Source organism: Vulpes vulpes, chromosome 15 (assembly GCF_048418805.1).
Source record: "Vulpes vulpes isolate BD-2025 chromosome 15, VulVul3, whole genome shotgun sequence".
In the NCBI taxonomy this organism is placed as follows: Eukaryota; Metazoa; Chordata; class Mammalia; order Carnivora; family Canidae; genus Vulpes; species Vulpes vulpes.
The window spans coordinates 5199634-5213386 of NC_132794.1; the positions used below are offsets into that span (position 1 = coordinate 5199634).

A 13753-nucleotide genomic window follows, 5' to 3' on the forward strand; every position below is an offset into this window, starting at 1 on the left:
TTTTGCTCTAAAAGTAGACAGTTTTATAATTAATAATCAGTGTACATCCTACATATTGTGTTCTTATTAAATAGATTGAGAATATGCTAGGTCTTTCTTTCTTGAGCTGGGAAATAGAAAGTATGTCCTTATATTTGTCTTCTCCCTATTATAACTGGTAGAAATGGAGTCCTTTCCCTTGCCAATTCATCTTTCAACTTAACTGTTTTGTTTTTTTCCTCACCTTAAAAGCTCATAAAATAAAGCCAACACTAAGCAATGGATTCGTTGCTTGCAAGTGTCCTTGGAAGTTCCTGAACTCCCTGCTAACTTGTTCACACCTCACAGAAACCCCTTTCTTCTACCAATAAGGAAATGGAGGGGACACAGAGGGGAGTTAAAGACTTTAGTTAGTAGCATAGCTGGACTTAACCCAGGTAGTCTGGGTCCGAAGTTATTATCTTAAAAGAAATATGATTTACAATTCAGATAGCCAGTAAGTTCCTAGGTTTGTCTGAGGAGACTGACAATAAGTTTTGATGAGTAAGGAACCAAACAAGAGGAAATTTAGTTACTTTTTTATTTAAAAAAGGATAGTTTATTCAGTGTTAATAATATGTATACCAGTAGTAAACATTTATGCCATTTGGGGCAACATTTAGAGAAACCCAAGCACTTTGCTACAAATTGTCACTTTCCCTGCCTAATATCAACTATGAATAACCACGGCCTAATCCAACCTGATCTTTTCTACCAGCACCAGGTAGCACCACAACCCAAGATCTTTTTCTCCCGGTGTCAGATCAATGCAATCAATGCACTGCAGATTCAAAGCTCTAAATTTGCATGGAGAATCGCTGTCAGCAGTTTTGACATTGAATGCACTGGCACCTTAAACTTTTTTTTTGTTGGTTGGTTTGTTGGTTTCTTTGGTAAGACCTGACTTGAGCCATCTATTCACTAGTCTTTCTAACAGGCTGTATTTGCAATTCTGTGTCCTAGCTCCTATGCCTTTGAAAGCATATAGTAGTAGTAATAATAATATTAAATAGCAGAATAGCCACAGATCTGCTCTGTTGACATCTGCTGCTGCCTATGACTATGTATGAAAGCTCCACTGGGCAGAGACTGATATATTATGTTCATTGCTGTGTGCCTAGCACACACAGTGTCATCAAGCACGTACCAGGAGCTCAATGAATGGTTTCCATTCAGATGTGTCACAGGTTGATCGCTTACATCTCCCCCAAGTTGATAATTGAAATGTACTTACAATTGATATAGTGAACAAATTCTGTAGATATCCTTCTATTTAATAATTTCCTTCTATAAAATCAGCTGGTATAATAATTGGTTCATATTAAGTTATTGCATGGTTAATAATCTCAGTTTACAACCTTGCACCTTTCCAAGTCTATGAAATAAAATTGGGAAGATCTGAGCTCTCACTCTTTAGTGGACTAGTTTTATGGCCAAAGGCAAAGTAATATCTTTGAGAATTAGTTTCTCCATCTGCAAAGTGACCCTGTGCATAATAACCCCCTAGGGCTGATAGGAAGAGCATATCGATAACTCACCCATGACCCCACAACCAATAAGTAACAAAGGTAGGATTCAAAGTTGGCTTCTCTGGCTCCAATTTAACAGTTTATGACTCTGAAAACCTGTGAGAACATCTAGGAAGTTATTGAAGAAGAGTGGTCCTGAGGCAAGAAGGTAAACAGCAGTTTATCAGGGAAATTAAATCAGAAAAGAGCTTTCCAGACTGGGCTTGGCTGTGTCCATGGCTGGCCAAGTTGAAGGCTGTAACCTTGTCCTCATTAGCAACACATCTCAGCAACTCAGAAAACTGGCCATGGATCAGTGCATAACTTAAGGTCATGCACATGGACTGTGTAAAATTGAGGGGTACAGAGTAAAGATGTGATTATCCTAACATAAAATAAGTCTTTTTCCATTAACATTTGCTATTAGTTGGATGTTAGTCCTACAAAAAAAAATGTTTAATGCTGAAACTAGAATCTCTTTTTTGAACAGGCTTAAAGTATCCCTATTAGCAAGCCATGGAATGCATTAAAGGGGGAATGGAAATTATTGTGCTAGTATTAGCAGAGCAGGAAAGAAATCGTTTTTTATACATCATTTTCAAAAGCATCTAAGGGAAAATCAAATCCAAATGTCTCTTTCACAGTATTTACATGAAGAGTGCAGAGCCTGAAATATTTTCATTCAAAAATGATTATTTTTAAAAAGTCTATCGAAATAAATTAAGCATGTTTGCTGAAGTACAAATTAAGCCATGATTTTCATTTAGAACGATGAGAAAAATCAAGTAACAGGATAGTGCAATTTCAAATCTTCTAGTTCATGTATTTACATGCTATAGCAGTGACTGTATTCCCCTTTCAATGTCATGCATGAGGTCTGAAGGAAAAGAGAATGTAAAGCATGTGGGCAGTTTGTTGCCATCTTTATTATGTTTTCTCTTCTTTCTTTCAGTTCCACCTTTTATCCAGCCTTTTGAGTTTCCAAGATTCTCCATTGGACAGCGTGTCTTTATCCCATGTGTTGTGGTCTCAGGGGACTTACCCATCACAATCACCTGGCAGAAGGATGGCCGGCCAATCCCAGCAAGCCTTGGGGTGACCATCGACAACATTGACTTCACGAGCTCCTTACGGATTTCCAATCTCTCCCTCATGCACAATGGGAATTATACCTGCATAGCCCGGAATGAGGCAGCGGCTGTGGAGCACCAAAGCCAGCTGATTGTGAGAGGTAAGGAGAGGGACACAGGATGCGTGGCATTGATGTGGTTAAATTCAACAATGCTCACAGAGAGTGTTCACTTGAAAAAATTTGAAAATAGGGCAGCCTGGGTGGCTCAGCCATTTAGCGCCACCTTCAGCCCAGGGCCTGATCCTGGAGTCCCACATCAGGCTCCCTGCATGGAGCCTGCTTCTCCCTCTGCCTCTCTCTCTCTCTCTCTCTCTCTCTCTCTCTCTGTGTGTGTGTGTGTGTGTGTGTCTCATGAATAAATAAATAAAATATTTTTTAAAATTTTTTGAAAATAATTAGAATTCATAGAATTTGCTGAAATCCCATTAAAATAAACCCCACAACTGTAGAAACCAACAACAAACTCCACTAACACCAAAACCAAGGTTTTATTTACCTAAAACATGAAGCCTCAAATAATTAGCACCTAAGAAATGTGTGCTAGAAGAAGTTTGAGTAGGACTTAATTAGTAACTAGGCTTTCCCTACATTAACCCATAAATTCCATGAGCTCCTACTGTATTATATTTACTCTATTTAGCACTTTTTATAATATTATTATTTAGATTGATGGTTTTACAAATGTTTGTCAAATATTTTTTGTCAGATCACAATTTTTCTTTGTTTTTAATTAAAATTTACTTATTTGAGAGAGCAAGCATGAGCAGGGGGAGGGGTGGAAGGAGAAGCAGACTCTGTGCTGAGCAGGGAGCCCGACGCTGGGCTGAATCCCAAAACCCCAGGATCATGATCTGAGCCAAAGGCATATGCTTAACCAACTGAGCCACTTAGGTGCCCCTCAAATCACACTTTTTCTGATGATTCATAAAATAATAACTTTTTTTTAATTTGTTTTACTGAAGTACAATTGACACATAGCAAATAGTAGCTTATTGTGTTTTTTTAGTTTTAGAACTGTGAAGTTAGTTTCAGTTTAGAAATATGTTTTGCTCTGCCCTTCTGTTAAGTATTAGACCTCTCATTAATTTAGGAGGCTATAACAACATTTATTAAATTAAACAAAGTGAGGTACCACTCATTTAAAAATTAAAATAGGGTGGTGTAGCTTGTAGATAAAATTGTCAGGGAACTTGATGCATCTAAAATGTAAGTATTGCTCTTATTTCAAATCTGTATTCTAGTCATCAAATCCCCATGAAGGTTCTACTTATCTGCAAAATGAGCTGCTGCTATTCTGTAAAGTCTCTTGGCCGCAGACATGTGATTTTATGATTCTGTAAGAGCTGTATGTGTTCATCTCCTACTATAGTTCTCACCTGCATTGCAAAAGTAATTGTATGAAATTAAATTCTTATGTTAATGTCGATTATTTGCATTTTAAAATCTCCATAATTGGACTCTCAGAGTAATTGTTGGGAGAGGTTGATTTCCATTATTTTCCAGGTAGTTGATAGATCTGAGCAGACTCTTTCTTGAGCAGCAGATTCCTATGTCTTTTCTTAATCTTTGGACCTTGTCCTCATGACATCTCTTCTGGATGATGAGTAATGTACTTTCTGTGGACTTGCCAACAAAAGAAACTGAAGCATACTTAGAGTTTATATAAAGAAACCAACTTTGTATTTATAAAAAAGATTTTCCCTGAGTAAGAAAATATATTTTCAGTCGCATACAAACTAAAAATACAAGTGACATTTTTTCTCTTTCTACCTTGTGCTTTTGAGTATAAGAATAGGAATGCATGAATCTGTTTCTCATTTTTTGAAGACAAATAAAAATGGGAGCCAATGTAGTATCCATTTCCCAAATGTTTTCTTATAAGAGGAATTGACTCTTACTGTTATTTGTGAAGGGCAAAGCAGTACATCAGCCTATTTCCTGAATAATCTGCTCTGAAGGCTGCAAGTCAGGGAAAAGAATTGTTAGACAAAAATGGACATGCATGCTGTTTGTATCGCTTGCCCTTACAGGGAAGGTAACCAGATTTTTTTGACCAAAAGCAGAGCTTAGATGAATTGAAGTTGAACCTACCCATCTGGGGTGATGTGGTTGATCACAATCTGATTAGTGGCTTCATGTGGTTGTTCTTCAAATATGTCAAATAAGCTTCTGTAAATCACCAATGAGTGAAGATAGTTCTGAAAAAGGGAATGTGCTTCACAAGCAGGTCAGTGGTTGGGGAAGTAGCCAAGGACAAGATAATGTGGGACAGTAATCCTCAGTCTAGACTTAACCATAGAGTCTCTTAAGAGTCTTAAGAAAATGCTGATAACTATTTTCTGGCCCCAATTAATCCCAATTAAAGAATAATCTTTAAGAGTAGATCCACCTTTCATATATCTGGGGTATTCCTTCCTCCTTCCCCCCCCCCAAAAAAAAATCACCTGTGGGTGGTTCTTAACATTTTGTCACACATTAGAATTACATGAGGAGCTTTAAAAGTCCTGATGTCTAAGTTGCAGCCCATACTAATTAAATAGCCATCTTTGGAGGTGGGGCCCAAGGATCAGTAATTTGTAAAATCCCCAAACTGACTTAGTATACAGCAAAGTCAAGTCCTAGCACCCCAAGTAATTTAAATATGGAGCTAATTTAATCACTTCTTGGCCTTTTGGCTAAGATCAAGTGTTGAATATGGAACTATTTTAGAAGCCTGGACTTTTTTATAAATGTGAAGAGATGTCATTAGTGACTTTAACCAGGTCAGTGACATGGCCTGATTTATCTTTTTAATTATAACACTAGTAGTTGTGTGAAGAATGGATGGGTCCAGGAAGTAAGGGTAGTAGTTAAGAGTCTATTTTGGAAGTTTAGGTAAGATGAAAAGTGCCCTGAACAAAGGTGGTAATAGTAATGAGAAGCAGTTGAATTTGCAATACATTTTGAAGGCAAAGCAAACAAAATATGTTTATAAAGTGAACGTTGTGAATGAGAGGAAGCACGTGTTGCTTAATAAGGTAAATAGAACTCTTTAACGGAAGTGGGGAAGCAGCAAAGAATAGCAGTGTAACATAGGGAACAATGACATGGGAGAAGCAAGAGGGTCCAGACCCAAGGCGTTCCAGCATTTGAGATTCCAGGAATCAGCAAAGGAAACAGAAAAGGAAAAGGAGAAGCCAGTGAAGTAAGAGAAGTACAGCAGACTGTGGGGCCCTGGAAACAAATTAGGAAGTATATCAAGAAACACAGGTAATAATGTATATAAAATCCCACTGGAAATAGAAAAAGGATATCCAAGAATAGGTCATGGGCAGGGGTGGGGGGATTGGTCACTGAGCATAGACAGATGGATTTGCTTATGACCATGAAGAGTGGTGTGGTTGCAGTGAATGTCTGATTAGTAGGGCTAATGAACACAAAGGGAGGTGAATAAATGTGTGGAAATTCAAGAAAATATGATTATTTTAATATTTGCAGAAACATTGCTATCATGGGAAGCGGAAAAATGGAGAGGAAATTGAAGAGGACATGAGACAAGAGAAGCTTACATGCTAATGGGAATTAGTAGAGAAGAAAGAAGTATGTGGCAAAGATAAAGAGATAATTATAGGATCAAATCCTTGAGTTAGTGAATGGAGATTGGATTCTTTGCACCAATAGAATATGTTAAAAGCAGTATAGTAAGAACTATTGTGGTGGTATTCCAAAAGATAGAATCAACTGAAATGGTTGGAAATTTCAGGGAGGCAGATTTTGGTTCATGTACCATGAAACACAAATTAGAAAATCTATTGAATGGGGCCATCAAAGAGTAACAGGTAATGGATCTGTCCTCCTACCATTAAAAATAATCTATAAAACTGGGGGAAATTTTTATAAAACAACCATTTCCAGGCAGTGGAACAGGAGGCAGAGGGTCGTGATCCTTGAAAAAATGGATGTATATTAATTGAGCTCCAAAATTTACCCCAATTTACCCCAAATTTCTGCATGGGGCACATTCCAAACCATGGCAGAGGGATACAGAGCCCAAGCAGATAACAGTGATCTTGCTGGGTGGAGAATACAGATAGAAATGTATAACTATTGAGGTGTGGGATTTTTCAGGACAGAATACTGGGGAGTGGTGAGCTGTTCAGAGAAAGATTTCTAAAAATTTCCTTTTGAGTCTTCAGCTGAATACTACACTTCACATGCATGGATGAGACTTCATGAAGTCTGCTAGAGAACAGCTACCAGGTAGATGTGAAATGAATAAAGACTTCAGAGGTTACATAGTGCTGGGATATATTGGAGTTCTGAATAGCCAGAGTAGAGAACAAATGGGAATTCAGGTAAAATATCAAAGAGGCCAATAAGAGGAAGACTAATCTATCTCTAAAAGAAGGACTACTCTATACAAAGGCCTAAAAAGGCCTTGAGAGAGGCTTTGACAAAATAAAACTTCACCAGTAAATTAAATGTCTGCAAGAATAACATTCAACACTCTTAAAAGGAAGTAAACAAAATGCATACTCTCAATCACATATTCACAATGTGTTACACATAGTTACTAGATATGTAAAGGAGGAAAATGTGAGCCAAAAACAGAAGGAAAAACAATTAAAAAGCCAGACTAATGGGCATGCAGAGGTTGGAATTAGCAGGAAATTTTTCAAGCAGATATCATCTTATTTCAATGATTCAAATGAAAATATATGTGCAATAAGTGAATACATAGGGAATGAAATAAGGGAGATGTAAAACTTTTTTTTTGTAAAAAAAAATTTTTTAAGAATTAGAAAGAAATTCTAGATCTGAAAGACATATCTGAAATGAGAAATTCACTGGATTCATTTATATATAAGTTACTAGATACTGCAGAATAGAGGATTACTGAACTTGAAAAGAGGGTAAGAGAAATTATTCAGATATTTTCATGGAGAGGTAAAAGAAGGAAAAAACAGTAAACACTGACTCACTGAATTTGGGAAAATATCAAAAACTGATATATACATAGTTGGAATCTCAGAAAGAGGTGGAGGGAAAAATATATTTGAATAATAATGATTGGAAATTTTCCAAATATTAAGAAAAATATAAATCTACACATCAAAATGACCAAAGAAACCCTCAAAAAATAAGCACAAAGAAAAACCATGCCATGGTACATTCTAATTAAATTATTAAAAAATAATAATAAAATACTAAAAATAACCAGAGAAATTTGACTTGTTACATCACAATGGACAGTAATAAAACTATAGGCTACTCATCAGTAACAATTCAAGCCAGAACAGAATGAAACAATATCTTTAAAGTGCTGAAAGGAGGGGTAGAGGAGGAACATTTATCAGTCTAAGATTCTATAACCTGCAAAACATATTCTTCAAAAATGGAGGTGAAATAAATACATTTTTAGACAAATAAAGGTTTAAAGAATTAATCACTAACTACATATTTACTGCAATGAATATTAAAGAATGCTCTTTGAACTAAAAGAAAAGAATTCCATGTAAACTGATCTATAAGAGGAATGAGGATTGCTTGGTATGATAAATTTATGGCTAAAGATAACATACACCTTATCATTTTCATTTCTTTTTTGTTTTGTTTTGTTTATATTTTGTTTTTTTTATATAAATTTATTTTTTATTGGTGTTCAATTTGCCAACATAGAGAATAACACCCAATGCTCATCCCATCAAGTGCCCCCCTCAGTGCCCGTTACACAGTCACCCCCACCCCCCGTCCATCCCCCTTCCACCACCCCTAGTTCGATTCCCAGAGTTCATTTCCTTTAAAAATATTTAGAGGTTTAAACAGTAATAATTTATAACATGCAAAAATAAAATATACAATAATATCACAAAGAACAGGAAGAAGGAAAATGGAATTGTACTGCTGTAAAATTCATTCTGTTATAAATGAAGTGTTATATGATTTGAACATAGATGCTGCTAGTTAAATATGTCCAATGCAAACTCTTGAGCAAATATCAAGAATGAAACAAATAAGTATAGATATTAATCCAACAGAATAGGTAAAAGAACATTAAAATATCCCCAATTAGCTATGGGAAAAAGGTAGGAAAAGAGAGACAAAATAAAAAGAACAGATGGAAAATAGATGGAAAACTTTAATACAACTATATCAATACTTTATTAGGTATAAATGGACTAAACATGTCAGTTAAAAAGCAAAGATTATCAATCTTAATTAAAAAGCAAGATTCAAGTACATGCTATGCCATGGTAAATATAAAAACATAAATAGTGAAATATAAAATGGTATAAAGGACCAATCATAAAAAGCATGATTGGATGTATTAATATTAAATTAAATCTCAGGATAAGGAATATTACTATAAGCAAATAAGGACATGTTAAAATAATAAAATGGTTAGTTCATCCATAAGACATATAAATCTGAAATACAGATGCACCTAATAACAGAAATCCAAACACATGATTACAAAAGAAAACTGAAAAGAATAACAGACAAATAAATAATGACAATTAGGAATTTCAGCTCTCCTTTCTCAATAAATATTAGGATCAGCAGGAAAAAAAAATCAGTAAGAACAGAGGTTTAGACTACACTATCAACCCATATAACCTAATTGATATTTATGAATTATATCCAACAACTACAGAATACACATTCTAGAATTCTGATCACCTGAACATAAGAATGTAAATTTTGTTGTTTAAAGCTGTTAAGTTTGTTGTGATTTATTGCAGCAGCTATAGAAAACTAATGCAAAAACAAACATCACTATAGTTCCTGAAGACATTAATTAAAAGGATAATAAATGTTTTGGATAATTTTATATCAGTATATTTGACAATTTAGATCAAATGATCAATGATTTAAAAGACATAAACTATCCAATTAGATACAAAAAAGAAAATTCGATTAGCCCCATGTCTGTTAAAGGTTTGAATTTATTATAAGAAAACTTTCTCACAAAAACTGAAGGCTGAGAGAGCCTAATTTGTAAGTTTTAGCAAGAATTAAAGAAAGAAAAAAAAAGAATTAAAGAAAGAAATAATAGCACCTTTATGCAAACTCCTTCAGATAATCCAGGAAAAGGGAAGAGTTCCCAAATTTTTAGACACAGCATAACCCTAAGATAAAAGTTAATAAAGACATTGCACACAAAAATTTTACAAACTGTTATTGATTGTAAGTATAGGTGCAAAAAAATTACATGTCAGTAATGTAAAGAAAGGATTGCATATTATGACAAAGTGGGCTTTATCACAGGAATAAAAGCTTGGTTTAATATTCAAAAACTAATCCATTGAATTTACCATATTAACAAAATAAAAAGGAAAAATCACAGAAAGAAATAAAATAGATGAAAGGAACTTACTGCAATTCAATATCCATTCTAGATTTTTAAAAAACACTTTCAATTAACAAACAATAGTAACTGTCTCACTAGAATAAAAGGTACCTATGAAAAATCCATAATGTTTCGTACTCTTTATCCTTATGATTAAAAAAGAGGTAGTATGTCTACTCTCAATATTTCTATCTGTACTTTAGTGGTTATAGCCTTTGCTCTTAGACAAGAAAAAGAAATACAAGGCATAGCATTTGTGATAAAAGGCACAAATGTACCTACATGTGCTGATGACATGGCTGTGTACAGAAAAATGTTAACAAATATACCAATACACACACAAAAAAAAGGAGTCAAAGTACATCAATATTAAAACACAATGAAACACAAAGGAAGACTGTAACAGAGGAAGTAAGAGACAAAAAAAACAAGACAAATGTAAATGTATTTGTAAATGTCCATAACAAGTCAGTCCTTCCCTATCAATAATTATTTTAAATTTAAATAGAATAGACTACTGATACCCATAAAACATAGATGACTCTGAAGAACAATATGCTGAGTAAAAGAAGCCAGACACGTAAAAAGAGTAACATATTCTACATATAACATATCATAACATATTCTATTTTTATCCATTTATAAGACACTCCAGCATAGAAAACTAATCAACAGAGGTAAAAATTAGAATGGTTGCCACTGGGAAGAAAAATTTGGAACTGACAAGGAATGGATATGAGGAAACTTTTGGGAGGCAATGGAGATATTCTAAATCTTTATGGGGTATGTGTTTTGTGGATTTATGCATTTGTCAAAACCTATCAAACTGTACACTTTATTTTATTTTTTTCACTATAAACTGTACACTTTAAAGCTGTTTATATATAAATTGTACTTCAATTTTTAAAATACTAAAAGATAATATTCCTAAGGTTCAAAATGCTTTGAAAATGAAATAACTAACTTACTTTCTAAAATAACAACTTTCCTACCAAGAGAGGTTTGTTAAAAATGGGATTGTGTTTTGCAAGGAACTGTATAATAGAAATAGATGTCACAAGTTAGTGACTGTCCTCAATAAATAGAGCTTCCCTTCTGGCTCTAGTGCTCAATGATTTAAAATGAAAGGCTATTATTTAAGCATTCTCTTCCTCACAGGCTGTATCATCTTTTATAACACATGTAGAAAATAATCTAGCTTCAACATGACTTTTAGTAAATCTATTTTTGTTAATTCTTTTTAAAAAGATTTTATTATTTGAGAGAGAGGGAGAGAAAGCACAAGCTGGGGAAGGGGCAGAGGGAGAGGGAGAAGCAAACTCTCTGCTGAGTGAGGAGCCTGACATAAGGCTTCATCCCAGGACTCTGGGATCGTGACCTGAGCTGAAGGCAGATGCTTAACTGACTGAGCTACCTGGTGCTCCTACTTTTTTTTCTTTTAAAGATTTTATTTATTTATTCATGAGAGAGAGAGACACACACAGAGGCAGAGACATAGCAGAGGGAGGAGAAGCAGGCTCTCTGCAGGGAGCCAGATGTGGGACTCCATTCTGGAACTCTGGGATCACACCCTGAGCCAAAGGCAGAGGCTCAACTACTGAGCCACCCAGGCACCCCCCTTCATCCTTCTCTTATTTCATCATGAAACAGCAGTGTATTCAGCAGATACTTGTAATTGCTAGGCTCTAGAATAGTCACTAGGATGATGAATGCTCATTTCTTCCCAGTGAGAGCCCCCATCGACTGGGAGAGAGACAGGTGACATCCTCACATGGTGATGTAACAAGCTGCAGAACAACTATGAAAGAAGAGGAAAGTTACAAAATTTAGGTTAGGAGACATGTGAGGCAGGTTTCCGGAGGACGGGAGGGATCCTGAGGCATTAAAAAGTACAGCAGGGAGTTACAAAAGAAAGGAAGGCAATATGTTCCTGGAAGAAGGTCAGTCATCTGCAATGGCAGGGTGGCTTGAGACAGCAGATGCGCTTATTTCCCTAGTGTGGTAGAATGGTGTGGCTGGAGAGCAATAGGATGAAGGGTGAAACTCAGAGCTAATGATCTAAAGCAAAAAAAAAAAAAAAAAAGGGAGTCATACAGAATAAAGTGAGACCAGGAGGTCAGAAGCCCAGAGGGGAGGCCTCCATGGTCCACATGAAAAGTGGTGATGGTTGGAGCTAAGGTGATAGTAGCAAGGATGGCAAAGGTGGGGTTAATTCAGAAGATACTTTGTAGGAATTGGTGGCCAATCGTTGAGAAAAATGTTTGAGAAGCCTTGATGACAGACGTTCTCCCCAAGAGTACCTGGCCAAGGACTATGGTGGGTGTTGGAGTGGAACTTGGGATATCTCATTGTCTCCTCCATTCTCTATCTGCCCACAATACAGAATAACTGGGGCAGGAAACTTTCTCTGTGGATGGCTAATGCCTGCTGTGAGTGACAGCCTCTTGCCTTAGATTGCTAGAAATTAGGCAACTGCTCAAATTTCAGCCTTTAATTTGAATGGCCAAGTAGTTGAAGTTCATCATCACTTCAGCTGGATCATATTCTGAATCAGCTAAATAGACATTTTAGGTAAGATGAAGATGAAAAATCTTATCATTTTATTGCCATTTAGAATGAAAGAGCATTCACATTGCAAAGTGTGGGCTTTCCGATTAACTTTGGAACACAGTTGGTTCATGAAAAAAAAGCAAAGATATGGTTGGGGAAAGAAAACCCACGTGAAAATAGCAAAAAGCATTAGGGGATAATTATATAGGTCTTTGGTTAAATCTTTGAGTTAAGAAATGTTTTTCTCTTGATGGCTTTAAGTTTTAGGTCCAAGATGTAACTTGGGAAAAACAGAACTAGAATTGAGAAGCTTAGAGACCTTGACATTGCCTTGTCACAGCAAGGGTGGTTTGGGAGCCTTCGAGTGATATACTATTAATTACAAGAGCAAAATGAACTCTAATAAGGGAAAGACCAGTGCTTGATATGTTCAAAGAAGGCTTCATGGAAGGAGTGAGCTCCATCAGCCTTGATGTGAGTAGGAGTTAGATGGAGAATAAAAATGCAACAATCTGAGCTACTGTCTGTCTGGCTCCCATACAACTTTATCATTAGTGTCTTTCATCTAAATAATTCACTAAAATGTTATAAAGGAGTCTTGCTTCTCCACCAAATACCCCTTCTCTCTGTATCATAGAACCCATAAATAATAAAAGAAAATTCAGCTTGGGTAAAAAAAAAATGCAACAGTTGGTCTCTCTGTAAGAAAATCAAGGTCCACATTTCTACTTGTGCATTTTCTATGTGACTTTGAGAATGTGATTGAATCTTTCTGATCTTCAATTTCCTAATATGTAAAATAGGAACAATGAGGCTTACCTCTTGGAGTTGCTGAGATAATTTAACTAGGTAACAATTGGTATGACCTTGGCACCTGGCTGGCAGCAGAGCTCTCAGATTACTTTCCATGGATAAGTAGAGGGGACACAGGTATCCAGGCATATGTTCTGAGGTCAGGGAGAGATAGCACCAGCCAAGACATAGAGGCTGTGCCATAGAGTTTGCCCATCTGCCTATTGTTATCAACAAGTATGTACTTGATGGAAGAAGTGATGGGGAACTACAAATGTCCTTGAATGGATTGCCTTAAGAAAGAAAGACCAGTCTGGTAACAGTTGATTGGCTGTGCTGTGTGGACAGGAGAGCCAAGGCTGCTTGGCCTGCAAGCCTGCCTCCCCAGACCTCTTCTCTGCCTCCCTTCTTTCTTCTTTTCTT

The 13753-nt window shown here is 36.0% G+C and overlaps 1 protein-coding gene across 3 annotated transcripts in view; it reads left to right on the forward strand.

Annotated features, from left to right (window-relative positions):
• The window catches only part of DSCAM (DS cell adhesion molecule), a 731493-nt gene that overhangs the window by 467151 nt on the left and 250589 nt on the right, over positions 1-13753 (forward strand). For all 3 annotated transcript variants that reach the window (XR_011997624.1, XR_011997625.1, XM_072740401.1), the window contains exon 9: positions 2479-2757. Coding sequence is in view for 1 of the 3 variants with exons in the window: in XM_072740401.1 (XP_072596502.1) it covers positions 2479-2757 (279 nt within the window). In the remaining 2 variants the exon portion in view is untranslated. The remainder of the gene's footprint in view (positions 1-2478; positions 2758-13753) is intronic.